We start from the raw sequence: 22,848 nt of genomic DNA on the forward strand, positions 1-22,848 counted from the left end.
GCACATTAATACCTCACATCCTTGCCAAACAAATCCCTGATCTGTTTCTTTAGATTTATGTCTTTCTTTCCAGAAAAACAAATGGTCTCAAAGTTGCCAAATATTTAAACTAACTTTGTATTCTGGCCTTTCCTCTTTACAGGGTCAGGTCACATCTTCAGGTGCATCTCCTGCGGCCTGCTCTTCTGCTTCAGTTCAAAATTCTGTGACTTCCAATGCTTCATCCTCCTCTCTCCACCAGCCTCCTCCACTCCTGAGGCCCTCTCTGCCAGCCACACCTTCACTACACCGCCAGCCACCACCCCTTCAGCAACAAGCTCGTTTTTTGCAGCCTCGAGCCACCCTACAGCAACCCCCACCTCTCATCCGACCCTCCAACCCAATGCCACCACGCCTCAACCCCCGCCCTACTCCTGTAGGCCTTGGGGGTAACCCTGGGGTCCCAGGCCAGAGCTCCACCCAACAGCCCTCTGCCATGACCATCCACCTGTCAGACACAGCCTCATCATCTTCCCTCCACTGACTTCCTTCAGATCAGATTTTTTCCTTTCAACCTGTTGACCAAACTTCTGAGTATTTGGAGAGGTCTGACATCAATTTTCAAAACACCAAAATATCAGAAAAATTAACAGCTAATTCAGACCTGGTGTTTTTCAACATTGGAATATGAAGTGAAGTTTCCTTTCCACAGATCTTGAATGCAACATCTGTTTAAATATTGGTACCTGCTTTAAAGGTTCTTCTTTGAAAGGCAACAGCCTTTATAAATGTGACAAAACATATACCGATAAGTAATCTGTGAAAACATTGCTTGGTGGTTGTTGAGAGATAATCTTCTAATGATGTTCAGGAAGGTTTAGCCCTGTGTTATTTTTGTAGTGATTATGGAAAATAGATTTGCTTTCAGACAAAGCTGAAATGCATGTGCCTTAGAGTGCACAAGATACTGCCTACAAAACTGGTTCATATGGATGTCATCCGGAAATTTTTAACTTCTCAAAAAATATTGATCTATCTTATTATTTTTCTACTCCTTCTTTCTTCTGTTCAAGTTTTCAAGGACACCAGACAACCAGTCAGCTGGAAAAATATATAAAATATGTAGTACATATATGTATATACAGTTATGTATTAGATTATCCCCTTCTCGTCACAAATGTTAAAATAATTTCATGATTAGGTAGTTTTAAACCACTAGAGATGCATATTTAAATCAAGTCAAATTGGAAGTATTCCTCTTCTCACAAAACACAATTTCTGGCCACACAAGAAAGATACCAAGACCAAGCCCAATACTTGACACTGGCAGCTCACAGAAAAATGGGTAATGGCATTGTGGTCAATTTGTTTCATTTGTAGCCATTGCTCAATGTTGGAATTAGTGCATTGGCAGCTACAAGTATAAAACGTGATCATTTCTGTAGATCTTGCCCAGGAGGCATCCGATACAGATGCCCAAGCCACCTCAACTGACTCCTTTCAATGTGGAGGAGCAGCAGCTCTATTACAAGCTCCTCTCAGATGGCCGAGCTCCTCACCCTATCTCTAAGGGAGTGTCAGGTCACCCTGTGGAGGAAGCTCATTTCAGCCACTTGTATCTGGGATCTTGGTCTTTCCATCATGACCCAAAGTTCATGCCCATAGGTCAATAGCCAGACCTGTCCATTCTTCACTGTACATTTAATCAAAGCAATGTCCAAGCAGAGTACGTTGAGGATGAGTCACAATAACTTGACTGTATTTAAAGCACTAAATGCATTTGGATTGCCAACGAGATATCGCATCACCGTCAGTTGTGCTCAGCTAGATGTCACAGAGTTCTAAACCTTGCCTCTTTTGGTTCCACAATCCCAGCTGCTTGTTTACAAAGCACATCCATTGCTTCAATTGTCTGGATCCGGCCTTATAATCTTTCAGAAACTGATGGACAGTAACAGTTGCTTGTGATGTAATTTCTTATTTATATCTTTGTCTCCACACCAGCAAACTACCCAAATACCTTTTTGTAACTTTTCTAGAGGAGGTCAAACTCTTTCTTTTGTCCTCCTTTTTCTGTTAAATCTGTTGTTAACAGCAAAGCTGGAAGGCACATTGTAAAATATCACAGTGCAGATCCTGATAAGATGGCATGTGCAGAGAAATCTGGATGTATAAAATAAAAACAGTGCACTACAAAAAGGAAACTGGCATTGTTGGATCTACTTAAGAATCTTTAATTACTTTAACACTTGTTTCATGTACTAAAAGAAAATGTATTGTAGTATTGTGTAGATTCTACATTATATGCAGAGTTTGCATATTAAGATGTTCTATTCATCATGGGATAGAAAACTGAATCAGTGATCAGGCATATCAATCTAAGTTTTCTTGTGATATCGGGTCTCTAAAAAAAAGAATGAGGCATAATGTCACAACACCGAAAAAAAAATCCCACGCAATCGCATTATCTTGGCAATGATAGACAGATGTGACTTCATGTTGAAGAAGATGATGTTCAAGAACCTATAAAAATTAAACAGGATCTCACCCCAACTCTCAACTCTCCTCACACCCCCAAAATAAGCACACAGAACAACACTTTGCAAAATAAATTTGGCCATAAAAATCAAACACACCAAATATCCCTATGGTATCGAATCCCTATGGTATCAAATCCCATGAAATCTCCCCTCATCTAAAACGTCCCTCTATCAATGTTATTGGAATTTTAAAACAACATTGTTAAATATATGAGATCAAATAATGTTGCAAGAAAAGGAATTGAGCTGTGTTGAAGAAAAGTGACCAAATTGCATAGGAATGAAATTATTGCAGTGGTGGATTTATTTTATTCACATATTTCAGGGTGCAGTGGTGGTGCACAGCTATAATGTGCAACCCATATTCAGAGGCTTCTGTCCTTGACACAGCTGTCACAGGTTGACTCATGGCACAGTTGACCTTTACTGCATGTCTTACCCCTCTCTCCACCCCTTTCCTGTCAGCTTACTGTTGAGACAATGACAAAAAATAATGGCCACTAGATGTGCTGAAAAAGAAAAAGAAAATTTCAGTCATTTTGTTACAAAACAAAAAACTTGTGTTCTCTTAACACACCTAATTTGTGTTAAGTTACCACAACACTGGAGATTGTTGCCAAAGCAAAACATTTGTGTGCAACAAATGCCCACAATTGAATTAAGTAAATCAGATGATTTTTTTTTTTGTGTGTGTTTGTGTTAGCTTGAGGTTAGAATTACATAATTTTACAACCTGGTATTAAGATGATTAAAACCTTTAAACTGAAAGAGGGTGTACTTTCTTCTCACCTCAGCTGGGTGTTGTACATACTGTTATAGTATTGTTATGTCCATTGCACGCTATGCTATAAGATGTTGATAAGTTTCTAAAATGAGTTTGTCTGTTGACTCTCTATATTTTCCTTTTTCTGTTAAGGATCCTACTGAAGCATGTGTTAGTCCAGTTCTTTACTCTGTATTACCTACTTGCGCTGTCTGCGGTTCTGTGCTCCTGTGGTTGCTTCATAAAATGTAAACCTTGGACTTTCCATGAAATGTATTTAGAAAGGTGCCTTCACAGATTTAGGCATTTTTGCAACACGACATATTTCTTGTCATTTAACCTAAAAGCTTGCAGGCGAAAAATATAAAATTATTATGTTTTAGCATCATTTCAGAATCAGAAGCAGGACTTAGTTTGGACTGATTCAGAATAACAGGATTAAGGTTGAATCCTGTCAGTCCAAACTGACCTCTGCTCTAAAAAGAACTTCTGCATTACCTGTTGGTTATAGATCCATCTTTTGAAAAATTCACTGAAATTCTGTGGAAGAAATTTTTTGCTAAATACAGTTTTTATTACTTTGTTGTGTTTTTTTTCGCCAAACCCTTTTTGTCATGTGAGGGAACCACTTTACGTCCTCATATGATGATGTCGGTCGGGTCGATTATTATTTATAACCCTCTTGTAATACTTGTTTGAACTTCATGTAAAAGCAATCATTGTGAATGCTTCTGATGATTTTCTTTGTACATATTTATTGTATGACATTTAATGCAACCAGAATCATATGAAAGGTCGTATTTTCATTGGAATAATGACCTTTGATGTGAAGCCACTTAGATTTTTCCCTCTGGAGTTTGACTTGTGATAGTGGAAAAATTCAAATAGGTCATCTTGTTTAGTATCTGTTACAATGTGTGTCCTAGATCAGCTTGTTTGGAATGACATGTCCAGTTCAGACTTGATCTACTCTTGCAGATCAGCATGCCACAGTTAAAGACATCTGGAATGCAAGGTCTTTCTGATATGAACATAGTGTTTACCCAAGAAAAGATACCACACTTCTTTCCAAGGCGTCGCATCATGGTGACCTCTTTTAGAAATCTGATGCTTAAGGTCTGTTTTATCTCCCTGTCTCTGTAATGTGAACTTCTTTCTCATTTTGTGAGGGCTTATAAAAAGTATGTTTTTCCTTGTTTACGGCAGGACAAGCAGACTGAGACACTGGTTTGGTTGTATCCTCTGTCCGTTCTCAATTCTTGCAAGAATTTAATAAATGTGCCACTTTGATTCTCACCGCGCTCCTTGTTAAGTGACTTTATTAAGGTGCATTTTTTCCATTGACAGCTGGTGTCAGACGTGGGGTTTTCTTGACTGATCTTCTGAGGACACCGAGCGTCAGAAGATGGAATTCTCATTCCAGCCTCTAAACCCCGTTTTGGAGTTTCAGGGTGACAGAGGACTTCTGGTGTCGGAGTCCCTGGAGGTCAGCGGGAGAGCAAAACGAACCTGCACCTTTCTTCTGAGACGGTGAAATAATCCTCTTTTGGCACAAATTAAAACAATGGCACTTAAAATTCTAGAAATAGTTTTTCTAAGATTCAAAAATTTTAAAGAGTAAAATTAGAATTAAAATTAGAATAAAACGAAATACGTTAATCTTTATAAATGTAAAAGCAAATCTAACCTTCTAAATAATTGATAACGCTTTCTACTAGGACAGGAATAAGGCAAGGATTTTTCACCTGGGAACCAAAAAGAACCCCCACAGAATCTCATGTGTGGAGAGGAGTGCTTCCAAGATAAGCTTAGTTGGACACGCGGCAGGTACGCCATAAGGTGCCTGATTTGTACCCAGACGTGGGTAAGAAGGATATCTTCTCATTTATTCAACGTTTTGGTAGCAAGTGAAGGCGTAAGGGCTTCACTCTGTGTGCATTGGCTACTGGTAAATTACTTGCGGATAAATCGGACAGGAAACGCGTTCTAGTAAAATGGGACAGGCGCAAGATTCTCAGAAATTGCCAAGCCCCCAGGGAAAAACATTTGATTTTATGCTGAGAAAATATGGGCCCGGGAGCAATGCATGCATTAATGATTGGATCAAATTCTCAAATCTTCCTGCAGGAGGTTCACTTAGTATTACAGTACTGAAAAAGGTTCAAGAGCAAATAAAAGAGCAAATAAATTTAAAATAGAAGCCAAAAAGAAAAGAAAATAGGAAGACTTGTAGGCAGAGATGATGGCACGAATGTTGGTGACTGAATGAGTGAGTAAACTGCTCTGTCTCTGAATGCTCTGCTAAACCATCTGACACACACACACACAGCCATTGCAAATCCTCCTCCTTGCAATGAAGCCTGATTCTCATGTTTGTCCATCTTTTCCTCCTGTGTCATCTGAGCGCCCTGGCAGCTGTGATTGACGACTTGGATGCCCGTGCCTTGCCCTCCCTTGCATGCCCACCACTACCAGCTGACAGTAGCACCCACCAGCGATCTCACACTACCCTCAACGCATTCCACCACAAAAGCGCATGCATCTCCAAGACCTTGAGCAACAACCCAAACCAATGAGTGCTGTCCTGTCATTGATTCAAAAGTTGCTTGTTTGGACTCAACTGAACTGAACCTCTCTGATATTTGCTGGCATGCCAAAGGCCTTAGCGGCTCGCTGACAAACAGAGGAAAGCTGAAAAAAGGACAAGACTGAGCAAAGAACTACAATATGGCTGCCATTTCTGTACTCCCCACATGGGGTTAAGCATAACCCCATGTGGGGTTATTTTTTTCTAAATGTCTGACAATTTTTGATTGGGCAGTGATTTCACAAATCCTCATATCATGTTCTCAAAATGACTTTCTGCTTTCAAGAGATCTCTCCAGAGTAGTGTTCACTGTCACAGAACTGTCCATTTGATTCTAGAGCATAACACATTCTGTTCTCAAAGCTTGTTTCTGGGTTATTGATTATGTTTTCCATCCTTTGCTTTCCCAAGTTTTTTCTGACCTGTGGGCAAAAAATAAATATGATGTTGGTCTCATAAAAGTTTGTGAACTAGTTGTTGTGACTCCTAAATCTGATTATACAGGCCCTTCTCGAAATATTAGCATATTGTGATAAAGTTCATTATTTTCCATAATGTCATGATGAAAATTTAATATTCATATATTTTAGATTCATTGCACACCAACTGAAATATTTCAGGTCTCAGGCTCATGAAAACCCAAAATTCCTATCTCACAAAATTAGCATATTTCATCTGACCAATAAAAGAAAAGTGTTTTTTATACAAAAAACGTCAACCTTCAAATAATCATGTACAGTTATGCACTCAATACTTGGTCGGGAGTCCTTTTGCAGAAATGACTGCTTCAATGCGGCGTGGCATGGAGGCAATCAGCCTGTGGCACTGCTGAGGTCTTATGGAGGCCCAGGATGCTTCGATAGTGGCCTTTAGCTCATCCAGAGTGTTGGGTCTTGAGTCTCTCAACGTTCTCTTCACAATATCCCACAGATTCTCTATGGGGTTCAGGTCAGGAGAGTTGGCAGGCCAATTGAGCACAGTGATACCATGGTCAGTAAACCATTTACCAGTGGTTTTGGCACTGTGAGCAGGTGCCAGGTCGTGCTGAAAAATAAAATTTTCATCTCCATAAAGCTTTTCAGCAGATGGAAGCATGAAGTGCTCCAAAATCTCCTGATAGCTAGCTGCCCTTGATAAAACACAGTGGACCAACACCAGCAGCTGACACGGCACCCCAGACCATCACTGACTGTGGGTACTTGACACTGGACTTCTGGCATTTTGGCATTTCCTTCTCCCCAGTCTTCCTCCAGACTCTGGCACCTTGATTTCCGAATGACATGCAGAATTTGCTTTCATCCGAAAAAAGTACTTTGGACCACTGAGCAACAGTCCAGTGCTGCTTCTCTGTAGCCCAGGTCAGGCGCTTCTGCCGCTGTTTCTGGTTCAAAAGTGGCTTGACCTGGGGAATGCGGCACCTGTAGCCCATTTCCTGCACACGCCTGTGCACGGTGGCTCTGGATGTTTCTACTTCAGACTCAGTCCACTGCTTCCGCAGGTCCCCCAAGGTCTGGAATCGGCCCTTCTCCACAATCTTTTCTGCCACACTTTTTCCTTCCCACAGACTTCCCACTGAGGTGCCTTGATACAGCACTCTGGGAACAGCCTATTCGTTCAGAAATGTCTTTCTGTGTCTTACCCTCTTGCTTGAGGGTGTCAATAGTGGCCTTCTGGACAGCAGTCAGGTCGGCAGTCTTACCCATGATTGGGGTTTTGAGTGATGAACCAGACTGAGAGTTTTAAAGGCCTCAGGAATCTTTTGCAGGTGTTTAGAGTTAACTCGTTGATTCAGATGATTAGGTTCATAGCTCGTTTAGAGACCCTTTTAATGATATGCTAATTTTGTGAGATAGGAATTTTGGGTTTTCATGAGCTGTATGCCAAAATCATCCGTATTAAGACAATAAAAGACCTGAAATATTTCAGTTAGTGTGCAATGAATCTAAAATATATGAATGTTAAATTTTCATCATGACATTATGGAAAATAATGAACTTTATCACAATATGCTAATATTTTGAGAAGGACCTGTATTTGTACTGAGTTTTTTTTTTTTTTGATATCTCAAACTGTGTCCTGCTAAGAATAAAGTGTGAAATATGATTTTTTTCCCTCTTCTTACCTAATGTGGTCTTTCTTCCTATCCTCTTTTTACCGAACTGTGGCTTCATAGATTTTTAGATTTCTTACAAGGTATGTATTGCAACTATTTTATACCAGTGAAAGTGAAAGTTTGGACCCAAACTGTTTTATACCAGTGACATAGAAGGATTCATAGATTTTCAGATTTCTTAGAAGGATTGTATTCTTATCAGTAAACCCCCTAGGATTATTAATGTCATTTGATTTGTTTTTCTGTTTTTTGATTTTCTGTATCATCAAAATGTTTTTCCTTATGTACATCGCTTTGAGCACCTTGTTGCTGAAAAGCGGTAAATAAATAAACTTGACTTGACTATATATTATTCTTCCCCCTTTCTTTTTGTCCAAAAAAAGTGTTGTTTTTTACTAAGTGTTTACAAATTTTTATGAGCGTGGCATGATACTGCTGGAACCTGCTGGAACGAAATCCACTGCCGCAGCTGCCGTAGTCCAACATGCCCGGGAATAGGTCTGACTTAGTGCCGGCAATGTGGACCAAACTCCTGCTCCACTTGTTAGAAGACCGGATGGCCCGACTCCATACTCCTGGAGCACCCGCCACAGAGCACCACGAGGGACAGTTGAATGCCTTCTCCAGGTCCACAAAACAATTCATTTCAGTTTATTTAGCCGGATAACTAAAGCATCTGCCTCCCATTCTACTTCTAGAGACTCTAGGAACTACCAGTAAACCTGCAGTCTGAGAACGAAGTGCTCTGTTGGGAATATATGGAACAATTAGATCTTTGATGTAGCTAGATCATTAAGTGCTTTATATGTGAGGAGGAGAATTTTAAATTATATTCTGGATTTAACAAGGAGCCAATGAAGGGAAGCTAAAGTAGGAGAAATATGATCTCTCTCTTTAATTTTCATCAGAAGGCTTTTAACTGCATTTCGTGGACATCCTGATAGTAAAGAATTACAATAGTCCAGCCTTGAAGTTACAAATGCATGGACTAGTTTTTCAGCGTTACTCCTGGCTCCTGGATAGGATATTTCTAATTTTGGCAATGTTCCGGAGATGAAAGAAGGAAATCCTAGAAACCTGTTTAATATGGGATTTAAATGACATGTCCTGGTCAAAAATGGTACTCCACAATTAACCCTGGAGTTTAAAGATGATTTATCATTTACATGAACAGCCTGGTGCTGTTCCCCTGATCCCTACAGCATATTCCAGCCTTTCTAAGAGAATATTGTGATCGACTGTATCAAATGCAGCACTGAGATCTAACAGAACCAGTACAGACACAAGTCCATTATCTGAGGCCATAAGAATATCATTAGTGACTTTCAGCAGAGCTGTTTCAGTGCTATGATGAGCTCTGAAACCTGACTGAAACTCTTCAAACAGGTCATTGCTGTGTAAATGCTCACACATTTGATTAGTAAACTATTTTCTCAAGAATTTTAGATAAGAATGGAAGATTGGATATAGGTCTGTAATTTTTCAAGTCATCTCAATCAAGCGAAGGTTTCTTAAGTAAAGGTTTAATTACAGCTAACTTAAAAGCCTGTGGTACATATCCATTTCCTAAGGATATATTAATCATATCTAAAATGGGGCTCGTAATCAGAGGGAACACTTCCTTAAATAATTTGGTTGGGATTGGGTCTAACATACAAGTTGAAGGTTTAGATGAAGCTAGTATTTTTGATAACTCAGGAAGCTCCACAGGATTAGAACAGTCCAAACACAGATCAGGTTCTACAGTTACCTCCAATGTTGTCTCACTTACTGAGGATGAAGTAAACATCTTCGAGAGTATGTCAAAGATTTCTATTTTTAACAAAAGCAATTTTATTTAAGAAGAATCCCATAAAGTCATGACTGCTGAGAGCAGTCTGCGGAGCCGGGGTCCCACCCTGGAGCCAGGCCTGGGGTCGGGACTCGTCGGAGAGCGCCTGGTGGCCGGGTTGCTCCTCGCGGGACCCGGCCTGGCCAAGCCCGAATGAGAGATGCGAGGCCATCCCCCAGTGGGCCCACCACCTGCAGGGGGAACCGTGAGGGACCGGTGCAAAGAGGATTGGGTGGCGGACGAAGGTGGAGACCTCAGCGGCCCGATCCCCGGATGCTTAGGCTGGCTCTAGGGACGTGGAATGTCACCTCGCTGGGGGGGAAGGAGCCTGAGCTTGTGTGGGATGTCGAGAGATATCGACTAGAAATAGTCGGGCTCGCCTCCACGCACGTGGGCTCTGGAACCCATCTCCTTGAGAGGGGTTGGACTCTGTTCTACTCTGGAGTGGCCCACGGGGAGAGGCGGCAGGCTGGTCTGGGTTTGCTTGTTGCCCCCCAGCTCAGCCGTCTCGTGTTGGGGTTTACCCCAGTGGATGAGAGGATCGTATCCCTGCGCCTTCGGGTTGGGGAGAGGTCTCTGACTATCATTTCAGCCTACGGGCCGAGTGGCAGTGCAGAGTACCCGGCCTTCTTGGCGTCCCTGTCGGGGGTGCTGGATAGTGCCCCTCCCGGGGACTCCATTATTCTGCTGGGGGACTTCAACGCCAACGTGGGGAACGACAGTGACACCTGGAGAGGCGGGATCGGGAGGAATGGCCTCCCCGATCTGAATCCGAGTGGTGTTTTGTTATTGGACTTCTGTGCTAGTTACGGATTGTCCATAACGAACACCATGTTCAAACATAAGGGTGTCCATCAGTGGACTTGGCACCAGGACACCCTAGGCAGGAGGTCGATGATCGACTTATCGTCGTATCATCAGACCTTCGGCCGCATGTTTTGGACACTCGGGTGAAGAGAGGGGCTGAGCTGTCCACTGATCATCACCTGGTGGTGAGTTGGATCCGCTGGAGGAGGAGAAAGCCGGACAGACTTGGCAGGCCCAAGCGCATAGTGAGGGTCTGCTGGGAACGCCTGGCAGAGCCCTCGGCCAGGGATGTATTCAACTGCCATCTCTGGGAGAGCTTCGACCAGATCCCGGGGGATGTTGGAGACATAGAGTCCGAGTGGACCATGTTCTCCGCATCTATTGTCGATGCTGCTGCCCGTAGCTGTGGCCGTAAGGTCTGCGGTGCCTGTTGCGGCGGCAATCCCAGAACCCGGTGGTGGACACCGGCAGTAAGGGATGCTGTTAAGCTGAAGAAGGAGTCCTATCGGCTGTGGTTGGCTTGTGGGACTCCTGAGGCGGCTGACGGGTACTGTGAGGCCAAGCGTGCTGCGGCCCGGGCTGTGGCAGAGGCAAAAACTCGGGCCTGGGAGGAGTTCGGTGAGGCCATGGAGAAGGATTACCGGTTGGCCTCGAAGCGATTCTGGCAAACCGTCCGTCGCCTCAGGAGGGGGAAGCAGTCACCAGGCTGAAGTCACCAAGGTGGTTAAAAAGCTCCGCGGTGGCAGGGCTTCGGGGGTGGATGACATCCGCCCTGAGTACCTCAAGTCTCGGGATGTTGTAGGGCTGTCATGGTTGACACGTCTCTTCAACATTGCGTGGCGGTCGGGGACAGTGCCTCTGGACTGGCAGACTGGGGTGGTGGTCCCCCTACATAAGAAGGGTGACCGGAGGGTGTGTTCCAACTACAGGGGGATCACACTCCTCAGCCTCCCTGGTAAGGCCTACGCCAGGGTATTGGAGAGGAGAGTCCGACCGATAGTCGAACCTCGGCTTCAGGAGGAGCAGTGTGGTTTTCGTCCTGGCCATGGAACACTGGACCAGCTCTATACCCTCTACAGGGTGCTCGAGGGTTCATGGGAGTTTGCCCAACCGGTTCACATGTGTTTTGTGGACCTGGAGAAGGCATTCAAATGTGTCCCTCGTGATGCCCTGTGGGGGGTGCTCCAGGAGTATGGAATCAGGGGCCCTTTACTAGGGGCCATCCGGTCCCTGTACGAGCGGAGCAGGAGTTTGGTCCGCATTGCCGGCACTAAGTCGGACCTCTTCCCAGTGCATGTTGGACTCTGGCAGGGCTGCCCTTTGTCACCGGTCCTGTTCATAACTTTTATGGACAGGATTTCTAGACGCAGCCAAGGGCCGGAGAGGGTCGGTCTCTTCTTTTTGCAGATGACGTGGTCCTGCTGGCCCCCTCTAGCCAAGACCTACAGCATGTGCTGTGGCGGTTCGCAGCCGAGTGTGAAGCGGCTGGGATGAGGATCAGCTCCTCCAAGTCCGAGGCCATGGTACTCGACTGGAAAAGGGTGGCTTGTCCTCTTCAGGTTGGAGGGGAGTTCCTGCCTCAAGTGGAGGAGTTTAAGTATCTCGGGGTCTTGTTCACGAGTGAGGGAAGAATGGAGCGGGAGATCGACAGACGGATCGGTGCGGCTGCCACAGTAATGGGGGCGCTGTGCCGGTCCGTTGTGGTGAAGAGAGAGCTGAGACGAAAAGCAAAGCTCTCAATTTACTGGTCGGTCTACATTCCTACCCTCACCTATGGCCATGAACTTTGGGTCATGACCGAAAGAACGAGATCCCGGATACAAGCGGCTGAAATGAGCTTCCTCCGTAGGGTGGCACTCCCTTAGAGATAGGGTGAGGAGCTCGACCATCCGGGAGGGGCTCGGACACGCTGGAGGGACTATGTCTCTCGGCTGGCCTGGGAAAGCCTTGGGCTCCCCCTGGAGGAACTGGAGGAGGTGTCTGGAGAGAGGGACGTCTGGGCGTCTCTGTTGAGTCTGCTGCCCCCGCGACCCGGTCCCGGATAAGCGGAAGACGACGAGACGAGTTGTAGCTATTGATTGGTCTGGGACTAATCAATAAATCGGACTGAAAGATGGTTGCTACTCCTCCTCCTCAGTATTTTGAGGAATGTGGAAATTTAAATAATTAGTAGGAGTTGACTCATTTATAGTAACATAGTCCTCTTGCTGCAGCCAGGTTTCTGTGAGGCAAAATAAATCAATCTGATTGTTACAAATTAAGTCACTAACTAGCAAAGTATTTGAAGAGAGAGATCTTCTGTTCAGTGAGCCACATTTAATTGTTTTATTTTTATTTTTAGTCTGAGTTGTGTTTATTTTTATGAGATTTTCATGATTTCCTCCTTTTAGATTATTTTTTAAACTATTCAATTTTGACCATGGGCGAGACACTGTCTTAATAGGGTAATGGGTGGGTAGCAGTACAGAAGCTGCAGAGAGGAGTATTAAACTACAACCCTGCTTCCTGGTCTGAACCCTGGTTTGTCAGAGTTTTGGAGAATTAATAAATTCGCCCCCAGATTCCTAGAAAGAAGGGCTGCTCCATCCAAAGTGGGATGGATGCCGTCTCTCCGGATCAGACCAGGTTTTCCCCAAAATGTTCGCCAATAATCAATGTAGTCCACATCATTTTCTAGACACCACCTAGACAGCCAAAATCTGTTAGAAACGTAGACGGGTTGAAGGTGACCTGTGGGCTGGGATCTAGGACTATGCTTTCTACGTACCGTCACCCAGCCGGCCTGAGGTCCCGGCTGCGTGGGCTCTGCTGAAGGACTGTGTTGAGGTAAAATAATGCTATTACTGATATCCTTGCCGCCTCAACCTCACCAGTCCGGATGTCGTGAGAAAGAACAGATGAAGAGCAGGAAATTAAGATTAACACAAGTTTAATTTGGAAGATAATAAGTCCAATGATTTCCAATGCAAAATGAATACATACAGAATAACACAAAGAAAGATAATTACGTAAGGCTTTACGGAGAGATCATAGGTTTCAGCAAAGCATTGCTGTCTCTATCCAGATGTCTACCTCATTACAAATGCCAGCCCATCTTATACCCTCAACTTCAAAGCTTACTGACTGTGCCTCCCCCTTATGCAGTCGGGTGTTGTAAATCAGCCAAGCTCCCTTGTGGTATCTATACAATGCCCAAAGGTCGACATTTATTGCTTTATTGTCCATACAACCAGCATTTAGTGCTTGTGGTTGTTGAGAACTTCCTAAACTCTGTTTCACCCTTGTTCCATCCTGTCTCCTGCTGTGATCTGTGATTCCTCCTCAAGGCTCACTCATGTTAAATCTCAGTTTAATGTTCCCACATGCAAACTAAACTAATAGCATGAAAGTACATGATTTTAATTCTCAACAACTGCTACGGGGAGCTACCCTCAGTGGCTCCGCGCTGGCTAAGGGGTCTTGGCTATCTGCTGGTTTTTCAACACCGCGGAGCCGGGCCTCCAATTCTGACACCCTCGCCTCCAAAGCTACAAAAATGCTACATTTATTACATGTACCATTATCACTACTAGAGGTAGAGGAGTAACTGAACATCTGACACAGAGAGGAGGAGAGAGGAGGAGACTCAGAGAGAGAAACAGCAGAACGGGTGGCCATGGTGGAGCTAAAGCCAATGCTAAGCTAGCGACCCCTTACCACTATTAGAAAAATTGTGCAGCAACAGAAAGTATGTGTTTTAACATTCTTATGTATTAGAACAAGTCAGAGATATCACAGTAGAGAGAAATCAGATCAAACGAGAGTGTCTTCACGCACCAAACAATCCACCGAGTGCAACAGTGAAAACAGGAAGTGACGAATACGCCCTACCACTCCTTACCAGGGCGTGGTACACATGTGGACCAGTTGGGCAAACTCCCATGAACCTTCAAGTACCCTGCAGAGGGTGTAGTGCTGGTCCAGTGTTCCATGGCCGGGATGATCATCTGCATTTACATTAATCAATCTTCCCCTTGGCCACTGGAGGCTTCTCTGTATAGTTTCAAGCCTAAAAACACATCACGTAATCTCACATTATTGTAAAATCTTAATAGCCTACTTGCAAGCTGTATTGAAATAAGAACTAAAAGGTGTTTTATTTTTTTAAATGTCAAATTCTGAGGGGTGTCGGGGATAGTTAAACTATTAACATTCCATCATAAAGCATAAATATCTTTTGAAAAAATATCAAAATACCAAATTTGTCATACTACCGATGTTTTGTATTTTCAATAAATTGTCTCGCCACAGATTCCAATAGCCAAGTTTTAAAGCAGCTGTAGGTCATACCACCTTAATGTCGACTGTTGTACTTCAGGGCCAGCATCATCCATAAGCTGCCTCCTTAAGCAATTATTCAGAATACTCCCGCAGCTCAAAATGAAAATTATTTTTGCCATTGTTCCCTTTATATACTTTTTCCCTCCAAGTTACAAAAGCTAAACAAATTATTCTGTCTACATTCATACAGCTACGTTTTTGCTCAAATCAAACCATTGACCGCTCTCATTCTTCTTCTTTATCTTGTGTGGGCAAAATAATGTTAGGTGCTCATTCCTGACACCTGCTGGTACAAAATGGTACAAAATATTGGAATATTTAAAAAAAAAGTTCTTCAAAGTCCTGGTAATATTTTGATGCCAATGTGCTCTTCATTGTTTTCATTATTTGTGAAACAGATGCCAGTATTGTTTTACAAAATGCTGTACATTTGTCATATTTACAATGGAGTATTAGGGCAAGACTAAAAGTTTTTTCGAAGATAATTCACAAAAATAAAGTTGTGACATTACAAGAATCAAGTCACAATTTTACCAGAAAGTCTTAATATTGTCACCACTTAAATAAAAGAATAAAGCCCTAACATTACGAGAATTAAGTCTTTATATTGGTACGACTTATATTGGTACGACTTTATGCTCATAATATTGCAAATTTATTCCTGCAATATCAGGAGACATTCGTAACTTGATGAGAACTGTCGGCATCTTCTTTACCCAATCACATTTCAGCATATTTCTGCTGATCCAATCACCTGTTGTCCTGCCATCCTTACGATTTTTGGATGGTCAAATAGGACCAGGGTTTCGGTGGACTTTTGTTGGAGAATGATGTCAGACAGGAGCCAAATGTTTAGGTGAAGAGTGACAGAAATTAGACAGGATGGAAGCACAATTCAGTCGCTTACTAAATGAAGATGATTCTCAAGAGGGGACATCCACGAGATATCTTTTAGAAAGGTGAGGTATGTATTGGCAACTATTTGGGATTCTAAATGTACACTAATTGTTGAATTATATGATGTAGGCTATGTCAATTAAAACAATATTGGGCTTACCAGCCTTCAAGAGATGCACTGTGTGGTTTATAGAGTATATCTTTCCACAAATGCACCAATGCGTAATAACAGTCCAATTTTAGAATAATTAACTTAAAAGTATATATCTATCTGTGCTATCAATTTTAAACTAACTTCTTAAATACTAGTTAAAATAATAGACCTGTCTTGACCTTACATTTAAAACGTAAAATACATTTCAAATATGGTAGTAATGTTCGACTGGCTGCACACATGTCTGAAATTTGAGGTGCACTGAACCATGCCCCTCCAATCATGCTGGAGGCAAACTGGAATTGGTAAAGTAGAATCGCCCTAGCTGAAGCAGTGACCAGAAGCTGCTGTGTGAGATGAGAGAAAGACATGAATGCTATGAATGACATGAGCTTGAATGAAGGATTTAGGATTAGGATTAGAGATGTCTTCACCCCCGGGATCGGATACTGGTGATGGAGTGGAGGCCCGATAATAAGAGAGTTGGAAGGAGCTAGGAAGCCAGATGGTGGCGATGGGGTGTTGGAGGGTCGAAGCTCGGTGGGAGAGCAGGGAGATCCATAGTTGGAGGTCCTTAAAAGCGAAGCCTTGAAGGGTGATTGGCTGAGGAGAAATGCAGACATGGCGCTGATTGGTTAGAACGGAGACGCATGATGGAGTCATAGTATGGAGCCGGTGGTGGAGGTGAGTCTTCCAGATTGAATTTTCGTCAAAATTCCATATCAATCCTGTAAAGACTCACAATAAAAACACAAAGATGCCGATTAGAGAAGTTAAATAACAGATGTTTATTTATTTGGCGTTTAGACCCCGGAGGAAGACATGAATGCTATGGTGCTATGAATGCTATGAATGACATGAGCTTGAATGAATGATTTAGGATTAGGATTAGAGATGTCTTCCCCCAAAAAAAGGGCCGAGGCCGGGCCGAGGCTGAAATAAATTATATGGTAGTTCTGATCTAACAAGCGGGGATGGATAAGATGAATCGAGTTAAATAGATGAAGGACAGAGTTACAAAGGTGGATAGGGGATGAAGTTGAGCAGCAAAGGTACTGAGGAAAATAAGACAACAGAGGCATGAGAATGATATGTCGAGCCATGAAGGCAATGAGGATGATGAATGAATTGTACCGTGAAGGCAGGAGAATGCTGAATGGATGCTGGTGAGTGAGCCTGCAAAGGCAAGAGAATGATAGATGAATCTACATAGGCAAGAGAATGATGACAGAGTCTGCGTAGGCATGAAATGATAGATCTTGCAGCGATGAAGAAGGTACTGAGCCACGAAGGCATGAAAATGATGAATGGATGCAGGTGAGTGAGCCCGCATAGGCATGAGAATGGAGAATGGCTCGCATAATCATGAGAATGGAGAATGGGCCGTATAGGCATGCGTGTGGTGAGTGAGCCTGTGTAGGCATGAGTGTGGTGAGAGAGTCTGCGTAGGCATGAGCATGATTTAGACAGAAGGGAGATGATGCAGCTGAACCTGATGAAGGGGAGAATGAAGAGATGATGAGGCGGTGAGAGAATGAATGAATGAGGATGACGGATGCTGACGAAGGACGTTGGAGAAACAGGGATAAGAGACATGAATTAAGAAAAGACGATCTGTCTAAGATGATAAATACGATTTAATAAAGGACCATCCATCACCAGATAATGAAAGAAGTTCTTACCCAAGAACTCAGAGATCTTTGGGCCGCTAACACAGAGAAAAGTTTGGACAGACATAGGATGAGAAGGATGAAGATGACCAGTGGCTGAGTTGTTGAAGGGAAGCTGTTGAGACTCCTTGGGTGGCTGCAGTAATGGCTGCCCGTGTTCTAAATGAATGGCTAGAAAACTGACCAAGGGCAGGTTACTTTGGATTAGTCTGTCTAAAATATATGAGGAACCAAGAGGCAGACATAGGGGAGTGAGAAAGAGGGGCATGATGGGTGATGCTTGAGTGCGAATTTGAGCATGGCTTGAAATTAGCTGAATTAGTCATCGAGGCGAACAACATAAATTAAACGTGGCCCTTCTCTTTGGTATATTGAGATGGGGTTTGAAATGATCAAGATAGAACTTGAAGTCTGAGAAGACTAAATAGCTAGATGGAATGAAAGTTATTAGAGGAAGTAAATACACTTAACCTGAAACCCATAGAGGGTTTGAACATCTTGGAGTTAGGATTAGATATGTCACCCCCCAAAAAAATTTAGGCCAAGGCCGAGCAAAAAGTGACATGAATGGAAGACAAGGGTGGGGAGGAAAAGGATGATAAGAGCCTGACAGGGGAAGAAGGTGAAGGACATGAATCTGGCCAAAGTCAAGGGAAAGCAAACATAATGAAGTGTTGAGTAAGAGCTAAGCTGAGCCTAACGAGTGAAGTAGAAAGATGAAGCAGACTGGCTGGAGAGGGAATGATGAGCCTGATGAGACGTGGATGGGACATGATAAACCTGACTAGATCTGGCGGTTGCGGACGTGGGCGAGCCCACTTATTTTTCAACTGTGGTAATCTGTATGGTCTTCCAAATAACTTTTCATAGGGTGTTAGCCCTGAGGTGCTTGTAATGTTTAGTTGGAAATAGTTCTATCCGTTTAGACAATGCATCTATAATGACTAAACAGAACTTTTTTTCCTTCACTGTGATTTAACTCAATAAAATCCATATGAATTGTTTGTAGGGGGTATTTTGGTTTTGGAAATTGTCCCCTTCGTGGTCTTAAATTCCCTTGTGAATTATGTTTTGCACATGTTAAACATGTTTTACAAATTTTTTTTTAATAAGAATTAAGAATTAAATACATATGTTATATAATATTAATATATCTGTCCTACTCTTCCTCCCTGTTGAGACATTGTGAAACACTATGGCTCAAATATTGCCGCCCATTTATAAAGGTTCTTTGGTAGGACAGGTTTATTATCTGGTCAAATATAGTTTTTATCTTTTAATGCAGCTCCATGTTTTTTCCACATTTCTATCTCCTGTAGTGGGCTTTGTTGTTGCATTTCTTTTAACACTGTATCTTTTGTCTCCAATGCCACCAATATCCTGTTTGTGTCTTCCCTCTCTCATCTTTTTTGGAGAAATCATTCACATAAACTATTTTATGATCCTGCAAATCATTTCTAGTTTTTTCTTCTTTTTCTGCTAATTCTTGACAATCATGTTAATTTCATCTTCAGCTTCTACACTCCATTTCAGTTCAGACGTCATTTTCAGCTCTTCCTCATACATTATTTTTTTTTTAATGGAGTTCCTATTTCTGCATAATTTGGCACCCAGTTTCTACAATAATTAGTTAGTCCAAGGAAGGACATCATTTGCTTTTTTTTGTTACTGGTTTTGGAGCTTGTAATATTGCAGTCTTTCTTTCTTCTACAACTGTGCATCCGCCTGCGCTAAGATTGTGGCCTAGGTATTTAACCTCATTTTTACACAACTGACGTTTCTTTTTACTGACTTTGTGTCCCTCTTCTGCTAAATGTTTTAATAATGCTATTGTGTCAAATTTACAGGTCTTCTCATCAGGAGAGGCTAATAGCAAATCATCAACATATAGTAAACCCTGACTACCTCCTGGAGGTTCAAACTTGGCCATACTTGCACTCATTACCTGAGAGTATATAGTTGGACTTTCACAGTAGCCTTGAGGTAGTCTGATATAAGTATATCTTTGTCCCTCAAAAGTAAATGCAAACCAGAACTGACTATCTTTATCTATAGGTACAGAGAAAAATGCATTGCTTATATCAACTACAGTAAATATTCTAGCATCTGGTCTTAGGGAATTTAATAATGTATAAGGATCAGGAACACACGGTGCCCTCTGAACAACAGCATTATTAACTGCCTATAAGTCTTGTACCATGCGCCATCCTGTTGATGGAGCTTGTTTTTTAACTGGAAAAATCGGGGTGTTACATGGTGAGTCCTCGCATTTTATTATCACCCCTGCAGTTATTAAATCCTTTATTACTGGTTTTATTCCTTCACGAGCATCATTTTTCAAAATGTATTGTTTTACACTGGGCCTGTATTCTGTTTTTGCTCTAATTTGGACAGGTAACACTCATTTTACTAAACCCACATCAGTAGGGTCTTTTGACCATAACTTATTGGGAACTTCACTCAAGAACGGTACTTCCTATTCAGTAAGGAATATTTCTCATTGATGCTTTGTATGCAAATGTATCCCTTCCGGCACTGTCACTGTCCAAAATAATAATTTTCTAGTTAATCCTGTGGATGCACTAATTTCTGTATTCATTGTTGTTGCAAACCAGTCTGTGGCATCTTTTCCCCTCTTCACTATTCTTCCCATATCATGCCACTTGAGTTCTTTATCCTTGAATAAAGATATGTGTGGAGATGTCCACATTTTGCAGAGCTTCCTAGTGTCTTCCGCTAACACTACTTCAGCAACTGACGTACTCTTCCCATCTGCATAAACATAAGTTACCATGACTTTGGTAGGGGTTACTTTAGTTAATGTTTCTTCATAAGTTTTATCTGGTCCAGGAGTATTTTTATGCCACATGGTAATATGTAGATCATCTGGTGTCATCTGATCTTGTAGTCAAGTAATGACATTTCTTCCTTCTGTTAATAAAGCTGTCCCTATGTCTAGGGGTGGCTTATTTGGAACATCCAGTGAATAGTGGTAATAAGGTGGTCCTACTCCTTTTTAACATGAAATAATCTCCTTGACTGAGTTCTGCTTTTCTCTTTACTACAATATGTCCTTCTGAGTTTGGAATTAATGCTAACCCCAGATGTGGTAATCCATCTCGTCCCAATAGATTCACCGGACACTCAGGGAACATTAGAATAGATAGCTGGCATGACTGTCCATTGGGATCTCTTATCCAAACTGGTTCAGACTCACAGACTCGTGTCAATTTCCCACTAGCTGACCTTACTGTTATTTGCTGATCACTAAGTCTGGAATTTGGGATTGTTTCTCTACAGGTGGTCCTGCATGCTCCGGTATCACAAAGAAAAGTAATTGATTTTCCATTCAACAGTAAGGTAACTTCAGGTTTTATGCTATTTAGGGAGAGAAGGTCCTAGAAATTTAGGAGGACATCCTGCCCCTGTGTTTTTGATTTTTTGTTTTTATCGGTGTCTGAGGTACTAGGAACAATTTTACATATTTTCTGTCCTAGTCATGCTGAATCATTATTTCTCCTCTCTGGACAGTCTCTGGCCAGATGTCCTTCTTTCCCACAACACCAACACCCTGAGGTCTGTAATTTCCTCTGCTCACTCCTCCTCTCTGACACCTGCGGTTTTGTCCTCTGCCTCTAAATCCTCCTCTTCCTCTGTTGTTTTGATAATAAATCTGTTCTTCTTCTTCTTGCTGGAAAAAGGTTTTGGCTATCTTTTTTTTATTTTATTTTTTATCCTTCATTACTCTTTCTGCATGGAGGGCATGATTTACATAATCTTCTAGATTTGCTGTGGGGCACCCTATAAAATGTCTCCTTATCCAGGTATTAATTGCATCCCTGGAACCAGCATGTAGTGCATTTTTTAACTGCTGTCGATAAGCTCCTTGCTTGTTTTCATCTTCTTGTAGACCACTATGTATTTCAAACACTTTTATCAGTCTAATCCTATATTCTTCAAAAGGTTCTTCCTCTTTTTGTTTCACTCTGGCTATTTCTGCGTAGTCAGCTCTGCGTCTGTACCTGACTGTAAGCCTATCGATTAATCCCCTCACTCTGTTTGTTCTGCTGTTAAAAAGAGTAAAATATTTTCTAAGGTTACACAGAGAAAAAAAACCCGTGTCATGCCATGAACCTCCGTGACACGCTGTATAAACAGCCTTCAGCGTCTCAAAACAATAATAAAACATAAACACACATGGTGGGGATGGATTTATTCACCAAAGGGACTCATTTTAGCCCATCCAATCCTGTCAAACCTCATCAGATCTTTGGTATAAAACAAAAACTTTCCACCTACTCTTTTTACTCCCTTTCTTTTGTCCTGCTGTTCTACTTTGCAAGTCCATCAAAAATTACTTCTTAGCCCTCTGATCTTTTCTGCTTTCCACAAAAACGTCAATTCTTATCTCGTGCATCACATCTCTCTCTTTTTAGTTACTTTTAACCAATAATCTACATACTCATAACCTTCTTTGTCCATTTTTCTTAAATCACGTGTACTTTTAATGTATTTTTAATTATTGCATCCTATAGATTAACTAATTTTTTAGAGTTTAAACGACCATCATAATAATATGTGGTTATCCACTTATCTAAATATTTTTATTTTAATATTTTAATTTGATCCTGTGCTTCTATAAATTTCCAATCTTTGCATTGTAATTGGTTTTTTAATTTATTTTTACTAGCCCCTGTTAGGTATTATTCAGTCAACTCAGAGGTAAGAACGATACAGAGTCAGTTTTACTTGTGACAAGGGTAGCCCACTTTGCAGTGCAACTACAACGTTTTGACACCCTATCTCTTTATTTATATACACACTTCAACAGACAGTTCAGACAGGGTGTATATGTGTGTGTGTGTGAGTCTGAAAGGAGGCTGGTTCTCACGGAGATAACGATGATCTCACACACACAGGGAGGAAGGCATACCAGAGCAGAAAACAAAGCGGAGTGCAGGTGCCTTGCAACACAAAGTTTTTACACGAGTGATAACAAGTCCTCGCACGCATCCAACAGTCCCTCCTTTTATCACAAGGAAAAAAATTTAATATAAAAACGAATAAGAAAAATACTCTGTATGAGCGAAAACCCACGGACGGTAAACAGATTATATTTTGTGGGAAATACTCATACGGCCCCGCCACCCTCGGCGACTATTAAAAGTTAAATGTTGATTAATACTT

The 22,848-nt window shown here is 42.1% G+C and overlaps 1 protein-coding gene across 2 annotated transcripts in view; it reads left to right on the forward strand.

Moving 5' to 3' along the window:
* rcor3 (REST corepressor 3) overlaps nucleotides 1-4,578 on the forward strand; it is a 68,312-nt gene extending 63,734 nt beyond the window's left edge. For both annotated transcript variants that reach the window (XM_047365135.1, XM_047365133.1), the window contains one exon: nucleotides 143-4,578. In XM_047365135.1, coding sequence (XP_047221091.1) covers nucleotides 143-523 — 381 coding nt within the window. In that variant the 3' untranslated portion in view covers nucleotides 524-4,578. The remainder of the gene's footprint in view (nucleotides 1-142) is intronic.
* The last annotated feature ends 18,270 nt before the right edge of the window (nucleotides 4,579-22,848 follow it).

Source organism: Girardinichthys multiradiatus, chromosome 5 (genome assembly GCF_021462225.1).
Source record: "Girardinichthys multiradiatus isolate DD_20200921_A chromosome 5, DD_fGirMul_XY1, whole genome shotgun sequence".
Taxonomy (NCBI): Eukaryota; Metazoa; Chordata; class Actinopteri; order Cyprinodontiformes; family Goodeidae; genus Girardinichthys; species Girardinichthys multiradiatus.